Source organism: Urocampus carinirostris, chromosome 17, assembly GCF_059441175.1.
Source record: "Urocampus carinirostris isolate Australia breed hairy pipefish chromosome 17, RoL_Ucar_1.0, whole genome shotgun sequence".
NCBI lineage: Eukaryota > Metazoa > Chordata > Actinopteri > Syngnathiformes > Syngnathidae > Urocampus > Urocampus carinirostris.
In genome coordinates, this window is record NC_142365.1 from 19,655,791 (window position 1) to 19,675,033 (window position 19,243).

The window sequence follows — 19,243 nt, forward strand, 5'->3', positions numbered from 1 at the left end:
AAATTCAACAAAACCGCCGAACTTGCTCTCCAGACAAAAGTGAATTCTTAAGCTTATTTGATTTCACCGCGTGACATTTAATTCTCTGATATAATCTTTGAAGTAATCTATGTAAGGGTTATAATGGCAGAGCCTGTGTCCCATATCAACGAATATTCCGCTTAAATATGTCTCTCTCCCGCAGTTCTTTTGGATTGTCGATGCTCATTTAGACCATGTTCTTTTAGGTTTAATAACGGTTTCAAAACAAGGTGCGAGCAAACTTCTTTTCTAAAGAATACAAACTACTGCAAACAAGAAAATATGGATGTATTAAAGGGAGTGCCCTATGTGTGCAGAGATCTGCTCACCTCTACCGCTCACACAAATTGCTCTGTGTTTATAGTTTCTTCTGTGTCTTTTCATCATAAAGTTTCTTAACAGTAAACATACATTGTTTAATGAGTTTCCTTTTAAAGGATTCCTTTGAGACGTACAGCCAAATAAGGATCCGTAAATGTAACACAGTTACTGTAAACTTTACTTGGGACTTTGCCCTATTTTTTTGGACCACACCAAGCAGTAGTGTAATGCTTCAAATTTGCATAAACTGCAATTAGAATTTACTGTATAGACAAAATTAGAATGGCCCTTATATCTCCAAGCCAGATGTAAAAGAAAATATATCACTGTAATTCTTTTTTACCAAACATGTACTTGTTCTACTGTCATAAATTCATGTAATCCCTGTGAAATTTGTACCCACGCCTAATATTGTGGTGTCATCAACAACTAGAATATATTTTAATTTCAATGATACAGGCATCCATACACAAAAAATGGTGGTGAAGTGTGGACGAAACCATGTTTATTCTATGATGATCTGTGTTTGAGTTGTGAAATGCATATGACACACTCATTTGTATACACCCACACCTCTCATACACTCACTTATAAAACGTATGGTTTATTTATACGCATGCTAGTCCCCACGCACACTATTTTGTATTCACACGCGAAACACTCTTGTCCACAGGATTGTGCACGATCTTGTACACAATTGGATTATAAATGTTAAACGCTTACGCTTTCTCACCAAAGGTCTCCTTCGCCCTCTAATTCGCGTCCTCAACACACACAGAAGATGCACCACACAATATGGCGCAACACATGTTTAGGAGAAAATCCATCCATCCATCCATTATCTGCACCGCTTATCCTCAGTAGGGTCGCGGGAGTGCTGGAGCCCATCACAGCCATCCTTGGGCAGTGGGCAGGGGACACCCTGAACTGGTTACCAGCCAGTCGCAGGGCACACAGGGACAGACAATTCGCTCGCTCATCCACACCTAGGGACAATTTGGACCGGCCAATTAACCTGATGCAAGTCAAGTCAAGTCAAGTCAAATTTATTTATATAGCCCTTAATCACAAAAATGTCTCAAAGGACTGCACAGGATTACAGTTACAAAATTACACAATTACCTGATCTTAAACCAGCATAGGGAGAACATGCAAACTCCACACAGGAGGTTTTGATCTCATGACCTCAGAATTGTGCTGCACACGCGCTAACCACTGTGCCGCCGTGCTGCCCTTTGGGAGAAAATGTAATACCTAATATGTGCCTTACAGTTGTACAAATACGGTACATATGTTCAAGTTTTAATATCCCAAAAGCTCATTTAAACATTGCAATGAACATTTTAATGTATAGATTGAACACAAAAACATATCTGAGATTGATGACATGCTTCTCTCTGTATTTGACTTCAACTCAACTCTTTTCAATATTGTTTTTTTTTTCAGATTCGTGGAGGAAAATTAATGATTTCCAACACCAGAAAAAGTGATGCTGGCATGTATGTGTGTGTAGGCACCAATATGGTTGGAGAAAAAGACAGTGATCCAGCTGAACTGGTAGTTTTTGGTAAGTAGATTTAAGACCAGTATTTAACACTTTAAACATTAGACATGCACAACATCAAAATATGACAATATTATATAAGCATGTTATTATTGTGGTATTGTTTAAAATAAATCAATGACAGCAATGTATAATTTCACAGTGTGAAAACATCGGTGCCAGGAATATTCAACTGGCATCGCTGTAAACAAATGAATGTCAAATAAACATACACTGTACATATGCAGAAACAAAACAGAAATAAGGTATGGTGAATGGTAAATTAAAAAGGTGCTACTTTTTGTCAAGCATACGAATAAATATACAAACATGTTTAACAATTTATTTCAGCACATCTTTGACATGAAGTAAGCTGCTTCAGATTCCAATTATTATTTTACACAGTGATGTCAAACCAAATCTAAAAAAAATAATAATCATCACACACATATCTCAAGTGCTTAGAATACCCAAAAGCTTGTCAAACTAGTGACATTCTTCTCTGATTAACTTTTTTTCTGTTGTGAGTTATTTTATCTATTCTTTTCAGTACGAGGTGTTTCTTTTTGTTAAATTTATAAGAAAACTCTGAGACATAATAACTAATATTAATCAGCATGTAACTTCTCTAATAAAAGGATTCCTGTTCTTGGGCTTTATAACCAGTGTTGGGATTAACTCGTTACAAAGATATGATCTTTTATCTTAGGAAAGATGGGTTTTTCATTGCTCATACAAAGCACAGACCACAGATTATTGCAAACCACAAACTATTAATACACCATCCCCTGATCTAAAACCTACATGAGAGCAAGGAAAAACTCAAAACCTCAACATGAGGAAAATAAAGAAACCTTGAGAAAGTCGTTAGCTGATATCTATTATCATGTACCCGTTAGTATGCACCCGTAGAGAAATTATTTCTTTTTTAACTTTTTAAGGACACCTCTAGCTACACACTTCACTTTTAATGCACAATTCTTTCAAGCATAAAATTATAGTCAAAGAACACTCTTAATGCACTTGGTTTAGGGTGTTGGATGACATAATCTAAGATTGGTTAATATTGTTTTAATAATTCTCTTTTTTTATATTTCTTGTTTCATGATCAGTCCTGTACAAGATTGATAAACCTATTATCAGTCGAAAAAAATGTACCTCAATCTACTTTCATATCAGTCACATAAAAATCCAGCACTTCATCCAAAATTCAAGCACTTTTCAATCTTTGAAAACACAACAATATAATTCAAGCATTTTCGAGGATTTCAAGCTGTAAGAACCCTGAAAGGTGGATTTTTTTTCAATTAGGTCTATTATTTTTTAATTAAGTCTATTTACTTCATACAATATTTAATTAACCAGTCAAAAGGTAAAGAAATAAAATAAAAAAAATATCTAACGAAAGACACCAATGTTCACATACATGCATTGCATTTGACACCAATGTATCGCCCAATGCGGTTTAACAAATGCCAAACAAATTCAATTTAAGCATTACAAGTATTATGCAAAGGAATTGCATTGAAACTGAAATGATCTTTAGTTTTGTTACTCTTCTGTGTTTTTTTGTTTCTGTCTGATATCAGAGAGACCAGTGTTCACCAAGAAACCTTCGAGTCAAGTGGTGTTGGCTGATGATAGTGTGGAATTTTCTTGTGAGGTGCATGGAGATCCAACTCCCACTCTTCGCTGGCGGAGAGAGGAGGCCGAGTTGCCTCGGGGCAGGTAAGGCAATCAGAAACAGTGACAAATTGATAGTTTTCGTGTGGTGTAACGCACATCCCCGGATGGAAAAGTCGGCCATATTGGATGGATCCGGTTTGATGTTTTCACAGGTCTACACTAATTTTGTTGGATGTTCAAAAGAAAGTGGAAGATGAAAGGCGTTGTCTCTTTGTGACTAAACCATTTGTCTGAGTACCGTTACTCGTTGAGTGGCCTCACTTCAACGCGACTTCCAACGTGCCCCATTAAGCCTAGCAGAAAATAGTGCACTGTTCTCCAGCTAAAATGAACTCTAGAGAGAACCCAGAGTGTCCCAGAAAGCCTGGCTGAAAACAGTACACTGTTATCCTTTGAGTGGAGAGCAGAGCTCCCTAATCTCCAGGTATGGCCTGGAAGCACTAAAATGCCTGGCTGATGAAAGTAAGCAGTTCGCCGGCTGAAACGAGTCCCAGAGAGCCTTCCACTGGTTTGTCTCTGCTCATATGGGTCTTGTTTGTCAATCAGTGAACTTTTGTTGTTGTAACATAGCCTGGAACATTTACCTAACGACCACCTACTCCCAACTAAACTGTGTGAGCCATATTTCTTAATTCAATCACAAAAACAAGAAGAAAATTCACGCACACACCCGTCCAATATGGCTGCCGGTACAAAAGTTTTCGGGCTGTAGATGACGTGATAGGGACTATCATTTCACTGAACTTAACTTAGCCATAAGCTTTTGATGCCTTGCTGCATTGATTTATATTCCAAAAAAACTTCTTAATTGATATTAGTTTGTATGTATTTAATGGCCACAGGGATTTATATGTATTTTTATTTGCATATTTCTAGCAAATCTAAGTGTAATGGAAGCATTGCAATGTCAATACTAGTTTTAACTAAAATATGGTAACATGAGGATCCGATTGCTGTGTTTCCAGGTTCGAAATCCGTAATGACAACAGTCTGCACCTGAACAATGTGAGACCTGAAGACGAGGGCACTTACACGTGCGTCTCTGAAAACAGTGTCGGCAAAGCAGAAGCACCAGCAATCTTGCAAGTACACGGTAAGGATTTCAAGTTTCAGTTTAGTTCTCTATTTTTGACCATTAGAGTCTAAACTGGTGTTTTTCTACCATTATTTTTCTCCAATGCACACGATTGAATTTATGGTTGGCAACAAAAGCTCAAATGTCGTGTATAGACAGAAAATATTACCTTCTGGTAGATTGTGTGATTTTGCTTGTTTTAATATAATTTACTAATATTTTCGAAAATTAAAATAAAATATCTTAAAATAGTAAAAAAATATCATAAAATGGGTCAAATGTTGATGATGATGGTCTGTATTTATCTAGCGCTTTTCAAGTCAATGATGACCTCCCAAAGCGCTTTACACTTACCCATTCACACACACACACTTACACACCAATAGCAGCCATGCATCAATGCAAGGCGCCGACCTGCTTATTGGGGGCATTAGGGATTCAGTGTCTTGCTCAAGGACACTTCGACATATAACACTGGGGAGCCAGGAATTGACCCTGCGATCTCTTGATCCCAAGACGAGCGCTCTACCTCCTGGGCTAATTCGTTTTTCTGCAGTGCTCACTGTCAAATTTGTCGTCTTAAAATAAATATTAACTTAACTAAATGTAAAGTTACAATATCAATCATCCATCCATTCATTATCTGCCGCGGCTATCCTCAGTAGGGTCGCGGGGGTGCTGGAGCCCATCCCAGCTATCTTCAGGCAGTGGGCAGGGGACACCCTCAACTGGTTGCCAGCCAGTCGCAGGGCACACAGACAACTCACTCGCTCATTCACACCTAGGGACAATTTGGATCGGCAAATTAACCTGACATGCATGTTTTTGGTATGTGTAAGGAAACCGGAGTGCCCGGAAGAAACCCATGCAAGCATGGGGAGAACATGCAAACTCCACACAGGAAGGTTTAATTTTATGACCTCAGAACGGTGCTGCACACTCGTTAGCCACTGTGCCGCCGTAAAAACAGATTTTGTAATTTAAATACAGATGACATTATGAAAATAAAGGCATATGAGAAAGAGAGGAAAAAGGGAAATTTTATGTTGATAGTTAGTAGACACTCAAAATAAAGAGCGAAGACATCCATGGATTTTGACCTCGCAGAGAGCACAGACTTCAGATAAGAAATCCCAATCTGTTTTAAAAGCCTTCCCCTGAGCCCTTTATTTTTATCAAATAGCTTAGGTTACAAAAGCAGATCTGCCCTAAAGGGTGTGCAAATCAAAGAACAGATTGTCCAAAAGTGGCACTGATTCAAACAGTCAAAAATATGAGCAACAGTGAGCAATAATGGGTAAATTGAGGAACTGGCCTATTCTATATATTTTACTAGTGTTCAATATTAGAAACAGAATAAACAATTTTATTCTCATACATGTTCTTCGAATGCGCCGCTATGAAAGTCTTCCACAGCCATAATTAGCCAATCGTTATGTTTGCACAATGTAGTTTTTCCTTTTCTAGCATAAAGCAATGGGAATTAGAATGCAGAGGCATGGGATGTGAGAAAACATCAGAGTCCTATTTTGTATAACTAGTTTACCTTTTGGGACAGTGTTTCTGAGCTAGTATGCTGTTGCACACTAGTCTGTCATGTAACCTTTTCTAATCCTTTGTTTTCCAGTGCCCCCTCAAATTCTCGTACGGCCGCGGGACCAGATCACAGCACCTGGTCGCACTGTAACCTTTCTGTGTGGCACTAAAGGAAACCCTCCTCCGGCTGTCTTTTGGCAGAAAGAAGGAAGCCAGGTAAAAAAAGATCATGTTTTAAGTAATGAAATGAAATGATCTGCATTTATATAGCGCTTTTCAAGTCAATGACTTCCCAAAGCGCTTTACATTGTGCTTCACATTTCCCAATAGCGGCCGTGATCTGTGCAGCCATGTAAGGCGCTAACCTGCTTATTGGGGGTAATTGGGGGTTCAATGTCTTACCCAAGGACACTTCGACATGTAACACGGACAAGCCGGGATTCGAACTGGGATCCCTTAATCCTAAAACGATCGCTCTACCTCCTGAGCTACTGCCGCCCTAAAGTAGACACTCAAGTAAAGGAGAGAAGGGATTTTAAAGCCTCTGGAATGAGAGAATTCCTTTCCCCGTTTTGAAGCCCTCCCACTACTACTGCACTAAAAAACATTTAATAAAATAATATGCTCTATAAAGATAATTTTAAATTTAACCTACTTTTGCAAGGTGAGCTTCAAGAGTTTGGCAACTTCCTCCTCCGTGGTAGAAAGTGGCCGAAAAAAAAAAACGATCCAACCATTTTCTCAACCGTATCAAGCTTTCTTATGCCACTTTCGTTTCAAAAGAAACGGCTCTCCTTTTCTTTACACTTCACACCAACCATATTGAATGGATGCACGAGAAATTAAACAATAAAAATGTCAAAGTCCTTAGCGAGCTGGAAATACAGTATAGTATGTTTACACACGAACTGGTAACAGGAAGCCGGATTTCTTCTTCGGGTGGATGCTGGGTGAGCTCTCACAGCGCCACACGCCGGTAGTGGCAGAGAGAAGCACTACTGCACTGTCCTTTACTCGGAAAAAGGTGCACAATACAAAATCTAACTGTCCAAGTATTTTTCGACATCCCGAAAAAAAATGTTTGCATCTACCGTTTTTCGTAACTCGAAGTGTAAGTAGGGGAGCGTTTGTAGTCCTAAGGCAAATAAAGTTTGTTTCTTTGTGGGGTTTTTTGGCGGGCATGGCACAAAATCAACAAATAATTAACAAAATCCAAAATATTTGCGCTCAATCAGCTGTACAATGCAATAAAACGATGCCTGAATGGAGTAAGCCAAAGCAAAAGGTTTTAAGTGCTTACCAATATTTACTATTCATCTTGCTGGAAAGACAACAGAAACAAAACCAATCCCCCAGAAATGATACAACGACTTCTATAACATCCAAGACTAAAAGAAACTCTTGAAGTATTACTTTTCTTCAGCGTTTTTATAAAAAATAATATATGATTTTAAAAGCTTATTATAATTTAGGAGACCTTAAAAATGTTCCTATTTGAATCACCATCTGTGAGTGACACAATGGCTTATCAATTTTCTGTGTAGTTTTTGGACTTTAAAATTATGGATTTCCTTTAGATCAGAGGTGTCAAAACTACGTCAGGCAGGCCAAGCAAAGCTTATCAACCGCTTATGTCCGCACCACAAAACAATGCTGAGAGAAGCACAATAGGAAATATAGCCAATCCATGACCTGCAGATGTAAATATGTCTACTGGAGGTTGCCAAAGCAGGTAGCCACTCCCAAAGCAAATCACCTACTGGAGCTGCATTTGCTGACTACCATTTATCAATCAGATAACATGTGAGGAAACACCCATCCTGGTGTTATTTTACCTAAAATAGAAATCATGGGCGTGCTGTTAAAGGCAATATGATTGCACTCACCTATGGTGCGTGGATCTCTCCTAACTGCAACATTTTTCAACTAAGATACACTTTCCAGGGAGCGTAGCATCAGCAAACGTAGCATTAACGAGCCTACTTATTTCCTTGGCGGGCTCCCATCATTGTTTTCTTACCTAATGTAGGTTTTGTGGCCTATCTTTTGGATATACGGCATTACCTCGGTAATCGCTGGGGTCAGAAACCCCTGCGAAAAGTAAGTCTGTGGCGTAGAAACCTTTATTTAGTTATTTATGTTTTACTCAAGAACAAACCCAATTTACGAGCTCAAGTGTTTGTTTAACAAATAAAAGCACTGTAGTTTAGAAACCGTTTTTTTAATGAATATCTTCTATACTGTCAAATAATAATTTGATATAAATAATTTTGCTGTTTTATGGAACAATTTTAAAAATTAAAGACCCAATCCCATTCACTTTAAATGATTCTTTGCCCTCTCCATGTGGGCATAATGGAAAATTTCATTTGCGTTCTAGGTTTGTCCTACAGATTCAGATTCAGATTCAGATCTACTTTATTGTCATTCTAGTACACGTGTATACAGAACGAAATGTCGATGCATCTGACCCCCACAGTTTCCTTGAATGTACAGATATAAATAAAGTTGTATTGTATTTTGGCTACGTATAGTATTTTACCATAGTGCCGATAGTGCAAGGAGAGTAGCTAACCAGATGTGCAAAATGGGCAGTCAGGTTAACAAGTCAGGTACACAGTAACATTAACACTGTAACAATAACGCTGTAATTACCATAGTGCAGAGAGCAATGTGCAATGAGTGGCAAGCTATAAAAAACTGCCAGTAGTGCAAAAAGTCAGATTAGCAGCCGTTTAGATTTAAGTTAACTATATGTTAGATTGACCATTTAACAGTCTAATGGCCAGGGGGACTAGACTATTGCGGAGCCTGGTGGTCCTGCACCGCACACTGCAGAACCTCTTCCCAGAGGCTAGCAGAGTGAACAGTCCATGATGGGGGTGAGAGGGGTCCCCGGTAATGTTCTTAGCATGGGATAGGCAGCGCTTCTGGCCAATGTCCTGAATGGAGGGAAGTGTAGTCCCGATTATTTTCTCTGCTGTCCTCGTTACCCTCCTCACACTACCCCAGTCGGTAGCGCTGCAGCCTCCACACCACACAGAGATACAGCTGGTCAGGATACTCTCTATGGTGCCCCTGTAGAATGTGATGAGGGAGGGTGGGGGCAGGTGGGCTCTCCTCATCCTCCGCAGGAAGTACAGGCGCTGCTGTGCCCTCTTAACCAGTGATGCAGTGTTCACGGACCAGGTGAGTTTGTTTGTAATGTGCACCCCTAGGAACTTGATACTGCTGACAACCTCCACAGCCTTGTTGTTGATGCAAAGTGGGGCATGGTTGGGCTGGTTTTTCCTAAAGTCGACAATGATCTCTTTAGTTTTGTCAACATTCAGGACCAGGCTGTTGTCCCTGCACCAGCCCACCAACTGCTCCACCTCCTCTCTGTAGGCTAGGTCGTTGTCATCCCTGATGAGGCCCACCACTGTTGTGTCGTCAGCATACTTCACGATGTGGTTTGTGGCGGACCTAGGGACGCAGTCGTGTGTCATCAAGGTGAACAGCAAGGGGCTTAGGACGCAGCCTTGGGGGGAGCCCGTGCTGAGGTAGATGACATCTGAACTGTTCTGACCTATCCGCACTGATTGGGGTCTGTCACAGAGGAAGTCCAGCAGCCAGTTCCGCAGGGGGGTGTTGAAACCCAGGAGTCTCATTTTGTCTACCAGATGTTGTGGGATGATGGTGTTGAATGCTGAACTGAAGTCCAGGAACAGCATCCGCACATGGGTGTTCTTCTCCTCTAGATGTGTCGGGCTCAGGTGAAGCGCAGAGGAGATGGCATCCCTGGTGGAGCGGTTTGTCCTGTAGGCAAACTGAAAGGGGTCGAATGAGGAGGGGAGACTGGAGGTGATGTGCTCTTTAACCAGTCTCTCAAAGCACTTCATTATGATAGGAGTCAGTGCAACGGGCCGGTAATCGTTGAATGATAAGATCTGGGGTTTCTTTGGCACTGGGATGATGTTGGCAAATTTGAAGCATGATGGTACTTTGGCTTGGTCTAGCGAGGTGTTGAAAATGTCTGTTAGTACACAAGCCAGCTGATCGGCGCACTCCCTAAGTACCCGCCCCGGAATGTTGTCCAGGCCTGGAGCCTTCCTTGTGTTGACCCTTCTCAGGGTCTTCCTCACGTCAGATGAGTCCAGGTGGAGTGCTCTTTCGTCCTGATTTGGAACCGCTTTCGCTGCAGTGGTGCCGTTTTGTGCCTCGAACCTTCCAAAGAATTTGTTGAGGTCATTCAGAAAGTCCATGCTAGTGTCCTGCACTGGGGCGGTGGTTGGCTTGTATTTGGTAATGGCCTGAATGCCTTTCCACATATCCCTGGTGTTGGTTTTGTTGAGGAAACGTTCCTGGATTTTTTGACTGTACGTTCGCTTTGCTAGTCTGATAGCACGGTTCAGGTTAGCCCTCGCTGATCTCAGCGCCTCCATGTCACCAGATTTAAAGACAAGGTTCCGTACTTTTAGTTGTTTGCGTATCTCAGCAGTCATCCAGGGCTTCTGATTGGCACGGGTGCATATAGTTTTGGTATTGCTGACGTCTTCTGCACATTTACTGATATAGGCTGACACAGAAATAGCGTACTCATCTATATTTATTTTGTTGTTGTAAGTGGCAGCCGATTTAAACATGTCCCAATCAGTGCAATCAAAGCAGTCCTGTAGTGCCTCCATTGCCCCCTCAGACCACACCCTCACCTGCTTCTCTGTAGGTTTTTCTCTGGTCAGCAGGGGCTTGTATGCTGGAATTAGCATAACAGAAAGGTGATCTGATGAGCCAAGGTGGGGGCGGGGGGCTGCTTTATATGCACCTTTGATGTTTGTGTAGGCCAGGTCTAATGTGTTCCTACCTCTTGTAGCAAAATTTACATGCTGATGGAAATGCGGGAGAACTGTTTTCATATTGGCCTGGTTAAAGTCCCCCGCCGCAATAAAAATGCACTCGGTGTAAGCATGCTGCAGTTCACTCACAGTTCGGTAGAGAACGTCCATTGCCTCCTTCGTATTAGCGCTGGGGGGCACGTACACGGCAGTAATGATGGTCGCGCTAAACTCCCTCGGTAGGTAGGGTCTGCAGATCACCGTCAAAAGTTCAATGTCTCGTGAGCAGTGATTCGAGATTATCTTCGCATTTCTACACCAGTTGTTGTTTGCATAAATGCATAGACCGCCACCCTTTCTTTTGCCGGTGAGCTCGCCGGTGAGCTCGCTGCTTCTATCGGCGCGGAAAGCAGTTAGCCCCACAATGCTAACAGCGTCATTCGGGATAGATGAGTTTAGCCATGTCTCCGTCAGAATTAAAGCACAACAGTTCGTCAACTCGCGGTTCGATGAGAATTCCAATTGTAAATGGTCCAGTTTGTTGTCCAGGGAGCGGACGTTGGATAGGAAAATGGATGGTAGAGGCGTTTTGAAGGGTTTAGCCTTCATCCGAGCCGTTAGCCCGGCCCGACAACCTCGTTTCCTTCCCCGGTCACAGCGCTTCCGCTTGCCACTTTTACTCGCTGCTTTGTAGGCCGCTGTGTTCTGTTGACGTAGCACTCCGAGGCTAAGTAAACACTCCAGAGTGATCGTCGAAATTTTCGCTGGATTTCTGGATGTTCGCATATCCAGCAAAAAACTGCGATCGTATATTAATCTACAGTTAGAGTTGTCTTTGTTCGCCCTCATAAACTGAGTCGAAGATTGGGGTTTTTGACTAGAATGTGAGAAACTGTCGGGAGCAGATCCAGCCGCAGCCATAGAGGGCGCCGCCAACCATATATGTTTTCATTACCAAACATTTTTGAAAGACCGCAAGGGAGCTACTAGGGAGCGCCCGCATGTGGCTCCTAAGCAGGTTTAGTGGGTGGAGAGGTTCAACTTTGTGACAATATAAAGCATTTCCCTTGTTTAGCCAATCAGAATGCAGAACGCAATGCATGATAACAATCTACAAAGCAGTGAACCAGCGATAAACAAAGCGGAAAGTAGCGAGGTGTATCTACAAATTGTACTAACACATTTCATCCATACTCTCCACGAAGAACTTGATAACCCTTCCCCATCATTCTTCGCTGTGTCCATGTGAAATGAAATGAAATGAAATGATCTGCATTTATATAGCGCTTTTCAAGTCAATGACTTCCCAAAGCGCTTTACATTGTGCTTCACATTTCCCAATAGCGGCCGTGATCTGTGCAGCCATGTAAGGCGCTAACCTGCTTATTGGGGGTAATTGGGGGTTAAGTGTCTTACCCAAGGACACTTCGACAAGTAACACGGACAAGCCGGGATTCGAACTGGGATCCCTTAATCCTAAAACGATCGCTCTACCTCCTGAGCTACTGCCGCCCCCTTTGCATCATGGCTCACACCCACACACTCAAACTTTCATCTTTTGATCCACTTTTATCAGCATTGAGAGTCTGCAAAGGCATGGACAATGACAAATGTGTATATTTGGCGATTTGTTTTCCTATATGTTGAAACGCACTCAACTAGCTGTTGAAACATGTGGGCACTGTGGCCATGTTAAGAGTTTGATTAAAAAAAGTATTTTAGTCACTATGCGAACAGTGACCTGCAGTGAAGTTTGTGTCTAGTGAGGCAGATTTACAAATAAATAAATGAAATCTTATTTATCATTTGATTGGCAGAACAAGAAATAATGATATAACCTGTAGCGTAGAAGGAAATGTGTTGTTTTACCATAAATTATAAATGTCTGTCAAGAGTGGGTGTACATTAGCAGTAATGATACCAGCGTTTTCTTATGAATAAACACATCTGATCAGAAAGGCTCATAAAGCTGTTTTTATCTTTTACATTTGTCCTTCCCTAGATTTTGCTGTTCCCAACTCAGGAGCATTCACAACCAGGCCGTTTTTTTGTGTCACTAAGCGGCGAGCTAACCATCACTGATGTCCATGAGGAGGACTCGGGCTACTACATTTGCCAGGCCATCAGTGTGGCGGGCAGCATACTGACAAAAGCCCTGTTAGAAGTGGAAAGCGGTGAGTTACAAACACATGCAAGCAGAGTTAAGAGCGTGTGCGCTCTGTCTCTGTCTCTTTCTCTCTCTCTCTCTCTGTATCTGTCTCTCTATGTCTGTCTTTTCTCTCCATCACCCCCTCTATTTCTTAGTGTCCCTCTCTTGATCTGTATCCCTCTCTCTCTCTCCCTCTCTCTCTCTCTCTCTCTCCCTCTCTCTCTCTGTCTTTCTGTCTCTCTGTCTCTCTCTCTCGCTCTGTCTCTATCTCTATCTGTCTCTCTATGTCTGTCTTTCCTCTACATCACTCCATCTCTGTCCCTCTCTTGATCTGTATCCCTCTCTCTCTATCTCTCCCTCTCTGTCTCTCTCTCCCTCTCTCACTCTCACGCTCTCTCTCTCTCTCTTTTTCTCTTTCTCTTGTTCTCTTTCTCTCTCTCACTCCCTCTTTTTTTTGTATCTGTCTCTCTCTCTTTTTTGTATCTGTCTCTGTCTTTTCTCTCCATCACTCCCTCTATTTGTCCCTGTCCCTCTCTTGATCTGTATCCTTCTCTCTCTCTCTCTCTCTCTCTCTCTCTCTTTCTCTCTCCCTCCCTCTCTCTCTCTGTCTTTTCTCTCAATCACTCCCTCTATTTCTCCCTGTCCCTCTTTTGATCTGTATTCCTCTCTCTCTCCCCCTCTCTCTCTGTCTCTCTTTCTCTCTTTCTCTCTCTCTCTCTCTCTCTCTCTTTCTCTCTATCTGTCTCTCTATGTCTGTCTTTCCTCTCCATCACTCCCTCTCTGTCTCTCTGTCCCTCTCTTGATCTGTACCCCCCTCTCTCTCACTCTCTCGCGCTCTCTCTCTCTCCCTCTTTCTCTCGCTCTGTCTCTTTTTTTCTCTCTTGCTCTCTCTCTCAGTTTTTTTGTATCTGTCTCTCTCTCTCTCTCTCTCTGTTTTTTGTATCTGTCTCTCAAAAATATTGTCACGCAGTCCGTAAATGGGCGGGTAACATTCCACCGGCCTGCTGGCGGGCCATCAGTCTTTTGATAAACAAATATGTGTTTATCAAAGACGTCGACTTGCAGCCATCAAATTCACTGAAAGTACATAACCATGGCCTCCTTACACCCGCCAGAGTCTAGGGCATCCAACCGTGTGAAATAATTACTCCAAAACACACGATAACCGCCTAAGATTATGTCTGCTTTGTTCATTCATTCATTTAATTCCAAAACTCCTCTTTAAAAAAAAACCCACTCGTCAGATGACTTCCGGTAGATCCCTTAGCCTCTGACTTCCGATTGACACCACTTTCGGTCAATGGCAAGCTTTGTTTCATAGTCCACACCCCGTAATAGCCTAGAGGGGATTGTTTGATAAAAGTAAGGTAGTAGTTCTGAATATCTTCAGCCAGTAGTAACCAAATTGAATGATGATTGACCCTTTGGTTTGCCAATGAAAATGTAAACATAATTTTATGCCATTTACCCGGGGTCTATTTAAATCAGAGCCAAAAATAACATGCGCATGCGCAAGGCAATTAATTGTACCCATCATTATGACGTGCGAGCGTGCGCAACCTTAAATGTGTCATCTAGAAAGAGAAGTCAAACATTTAAAACTATTTCACAATATCTAAAAAGATGGCCAAATTAAAATAGACATTTGCAAAGGTTTTAGTGTGGTTAACCGCTTGTCTCCAAATGGCCACTTTTGGAAACACCTAACCTACCCTTGAAAAACGTGTAAAATACAACTTTTAGTTTTTCCGATTGGTACCAGGTAGGGCTTCAAGCTATTGTTGCACCTGTTTTCCAGCTAAGATGCCCATGCTCTACTCAATTGTAGGCATTTAATTGCAAAAAAAGAAGGTGAGAATAAAAACTTTCCATTTCTGCGTGTTGAAGCACACAGAAATGGAAGGCCCTGCTCAATGTTAGTAGCACTTGCAGTGATTATTTCAGAGTTTTACCTCTTAAAAGAGACCGAAACCATCCACATTCTTTAAGGTTTTCAAGAACAGCATTCATTTGACTTTGAGTACGTCTTGGATTCGTATTTACGGCGATTTTTACTCTAATGTTAAGGGGTTAAGATCCTGACATTAAGTGCGACACAAAGGTTGAATTGAGCTCAGATTGTTTCCATTGTTAGGAATGACGGGGGAGAAAACCCTTTTTATATTGATTTACAAGCCTCAAGGACACATTACAATTCTTCATCCAAAGTACTGAAAATTTTTACCGTGATACAAATTACTCTTCGAATATATATTTTTTCTGTTGTTTTTTTAGATTAACAGTATGCCTTTGGATCTTGCACTTTTACCATCTCCCACTGGGATGGAGGCACACTACTTAATCTCCTTTCAATGTGAGCTGCTGTTAAGTCAAACATCCCTCAAATGTGTTTCAATTAAAAATAACCCCCAAAAAGTAAGCAGACAGCAGGGGGGGTCTTATCTGTTATAATTAAAGCAGACCACCCTCAAAAGCAGTATGCAAATAACCCGAATGCAGCATATGTTTCCTTCTAAATAGGGTTTTATTCTGGCACCACTCCTTGATGGAGTTTTCACCAGTTGTTATCAGTATCATCATTTGGGGGATGGGTGCCACCAGGCTGTACTTGCCCAACATACACCACAGGAAATGGTCCCCCTACAACCAACCAACCAACCAACCAACCAACCAACACTTAGATATTAATTTGTGGTTTAGTGATTTGACTCTTGAGCGATTACTAATTCGGTCATAAACACACATATTGATTGTTAAACCCGTCAAAATGATGGACTGCCTTAAAATTTTCCATCAGCTAAAATCCTTCAATGTTGGAAAAATGTCACTTAATTTTTTAAACCCTATTGTTTCAATTAGAATTTACTTAGATTTGGTTACAAAAGATTTTAAGGTTTTAAGGTTTTAATTTGTTTTCATAAATCAGCTCTCTCCTCACGAATGAAATTTGAAATTTGGGATTTGCAACTCAAATGAATTGGTTGTGCTTGGGCTGGGTTGGGCTTCAATACCAGTGTGTCTGGGTAGGTTTGAGCTGCATCTTTTAGGCCTGAGGTTATCTCTCTGCACAAGTACATCATCTTGGAGAGAGGTACGTAGTTGCTTCGGTCATTCAATGTCAGCTAAAGCGCTTGTTTTAGAGAGAGGTTTTTTGTGCGTCCAAGTAAAAAGTGCATCACTCTATAAAACTATAAAGCCATGTACAGTATACAATGGAGTTACTAACACAAATGTAGATGCCTGCGTTTGAATCAATTTTGTAATATTTTGAAATCTTCCCCACAGCGCCCTCAGATCGTGTTCCCCCGATCATTCGGCAGGGACCAGCAAATCACACGTACGCACCAGGATCAACTGCACAGTTACACTGCCACATCATGGGGAACCCCCTTCCCAGTATTCAGTGGGAGAAAGACGGACACAGGATTCTAGGGAATGATGATAGAATCAACCTGATGGAAAATGGCACCTTCCAGATTTCTAAACTTCAGGTATCTTGCGGAAATACAGAATTTCATCATTGACTGTCTTTGAATGAAACTCCCCACCGTTCCACAGTTAAATGTGTTAAATGTACCCCTATATCCCACCAAAATTACGGTATTTTCTGCACTATAAGGCGCACCCTCAAAGAATAATGTTTTGTAATATATTTTCCATACGGCACCAGACTACAAGACTGGAATTGAGACTGTAGTAAGAACATATTAAGGTGGGGGGCCTCAAACTATCACCCTAAGAGCCACAATTGGGCCCCAGGCATTGAGTTTGAGACCACTGGTCTGAACGGTCGATATACTTGTGTATATATTCTCCTGAAAACAAAACATGTCTACGTGTATGGACTTGTTTTATAACATTAAAAATGTATGATTGGGTAAAGACCTTCTACACATATCTTTCGAAAGCATCCCAGGAGTGGATGAAAACAAGTTTCCTTTTTATCTCTTCTCGCCTACTTAGTTTATCCATTTTTCATCAATCTCTTTCTTCCAAGACTTGAACTCCTGACTTTGATTAATGGTCAAGTGATGCGGTACTTTACCCTGCTCACCTCCCATGCTAATTCCCCAACCACTGATATAGGGGCATAATCTGGGAAATTGTATCGTATAATGTTCAGGGATGGCTTTTTCCTTAGGGTGTTCGTTAGTTCTGGATACAAAGAAGGCTGGTTTTTAAAATAGAGTATGAAAACAGATGAGCAGCTTTATTATAGATATATTCTGGGCAGGAATGAACTAACAGACAGTGGTTGTAGCAATTTACTTGTGTGAAGACTAATTTGTTTTACTATCATTCTTATAGAAAAAAGGAAGTCCATAAGCTGATTGAAAATCTATTTGAAGTCAAACATACATTAAAATAGAGCTCTATTCTACTGATGACGTCTCTCGTCATCTTTGGGAAAACTTTACTCAAGCTGTTCAACCTTTAATTAGTTGTTCAATGTCTGTGACTTTTAGTGTATATTAATTTTTTGGGGGCCAGTCTCAGATATGTCTATTTCTTTGCGACTCTGCATCTCGGAGTTGCCTTTTTCCTGCTATTGACAATGCTGTTCTGCAGCTACTACCTAACAAAGCTGCTAGTTGAGGATGTGTAAGACATCTATTTTTTAAACAAAAGATCGTAATGTACTCCCATTTTCTTTCTACACTGGTCAGAGCCTACTTGTGCTATTCTCTACACACAGTTGCAGGAGATCTTAATTTTCTTGGTAATTTCTCGTATGAAAAAGCCTTCATTTCTTAAAACAAGAATAGACTGTCAAGTTTCACATGAAAGTTCTTTTTTTGTTGCCCGTTCTGAAAGTTGGATCACGCCCACAAATATGATGCTCCAGATACTAGACTAGCTCAAAGATCAGTTATATAGTTTATCTAACCAGCTAAACTGTTTTCAGTTGTGCTAACATCATTGCACAATCGTTTTCTAATCATCCATTAGACCACTAATGCAATTAGCAAACGAAATATACGATTAGAAAACTGGAGTGCTGATTGCTGGAAATACACCTAGGTAAATCTTGCATTAAAAAGCAGAAAGTTGCAACTAGTATTGTCATTTATTATGTTAACAATGTATGGGGTGTATTTCTGATTAGTTCAATTTTATGTTGATTGAAAAAAACAATGCTGTACCTTCCAAAAATAAGGACATTTTCAAGTGACCCCATACTTTTGAAAAGTAAGTAAAAGTAAGTCAAGTCACATTTATATTTGTATAGCCCTTAATCACAAAATGTCTCAAAAGACTGCACAGGCCACAATAAAAGCATCCCCTCATCTGAAACCGGCACGCGGGCAAGGAAACACTCAAAAATCTTAGCACGAAGTAGCTTCCCATCACAGCCTGCTGGTCAATTCAGATGATGACATGCTTAAGGTCCGTTGACTCATCCCAGTTTGTCTTTTCCCTCATTTTGTCACCAGCCAGGCAGCCAGAAAGGACAGGAGAAGAATAGTAAAGGTCATCATCAATCATAAGCGAAAGGAGTGTATCTTACATCTAGATTTAAACGCTTCTACTGAGGTTGCAGATCTTATCTCAGGGGGAAGAGCATTCTACAGCACTGGGGCCTGGATGGAGAACGCTCTTGAACCCACAGATTTCTTCTTGGCTTTTTTAGTCACAAGTAGCCCAGCATTTTCCAAGCAGAGGCTCCAAGCAGGAACATATGGGGAACTCAAACCAGAGATATGAGGGGCCAAGTCTTTGCAACCTTTTTTTTTTTTTTTTTAGTAACAGAAAACTAAAGTAGTGTATGTCGTGTTATGTCATGGTTGCTAATGTGCACCTGAACACTCAAACGCAAACTCCTTTTTATGCGCCCTAAGGTGATGACACAAAAGTTTTTTTTTTTTGTTGCCAGGAAAGCGACTCAGGTGTTTACACTTGCTTGGCTGCCAGTTCCAGTGGTGAAACAAGTTGGAGCGGAGTGCTCACAGTTAAAGGTAAAAGCAGCCTCGGCATATTCATGGGTTAAAAAAATGAGAAGACAAATGTTTGGTTTGGTCACTTGGAGCTTCCGTAGTTTGTATTCTTCCTTGTGCGTTTCATACTTACGGACAATTATTTTGCAAGGCAACAAGAAA

At 41.1% G+C, this 19,243-nt stretch overlaps 1 protein-coding gene across 1 annotated transcript in view; it reads left to right on the forward strand.

Annotated features, from left to right (window-relative positions):
• The window catches only part of robo3 (roundabout, axon guidance receptor, homolog 3 (Drosophila)), an 81,406-nt gene that overhangs the window by 38,475 nt on the left and 23,688 nt on the right, over positions 1-19,243 (forward strand). The window contains exons 4-10 of the mRNA XM_088320792.1: positions 1,789-1,909; positions 3,475-3,613; positions 4,537-4,664; positions 6,274-6,398; positions 12,999-13,170; positions 16,431-16,636; positions 19,021-19,102. Of these exons, the coding sequence (XP_088176918.1) occupies positions 1,789-1,909; positions 3,475-3,613; positions 4,537-4,664; positions 6,274-6,398; positions 12,999-13,170; positions 16,431-16,636; positions 19,021-19,102 (973 nt within the window). The remainder of the gene's footprint in view (positions 1-1,788; positions 1,910-3,474; positions 3,614-4,536; positions 4,665-6,273; positions 6,399-12,998; positions 13,171-16,430; positions 16,637-19,020; positions 19,103-19,243) is intronic.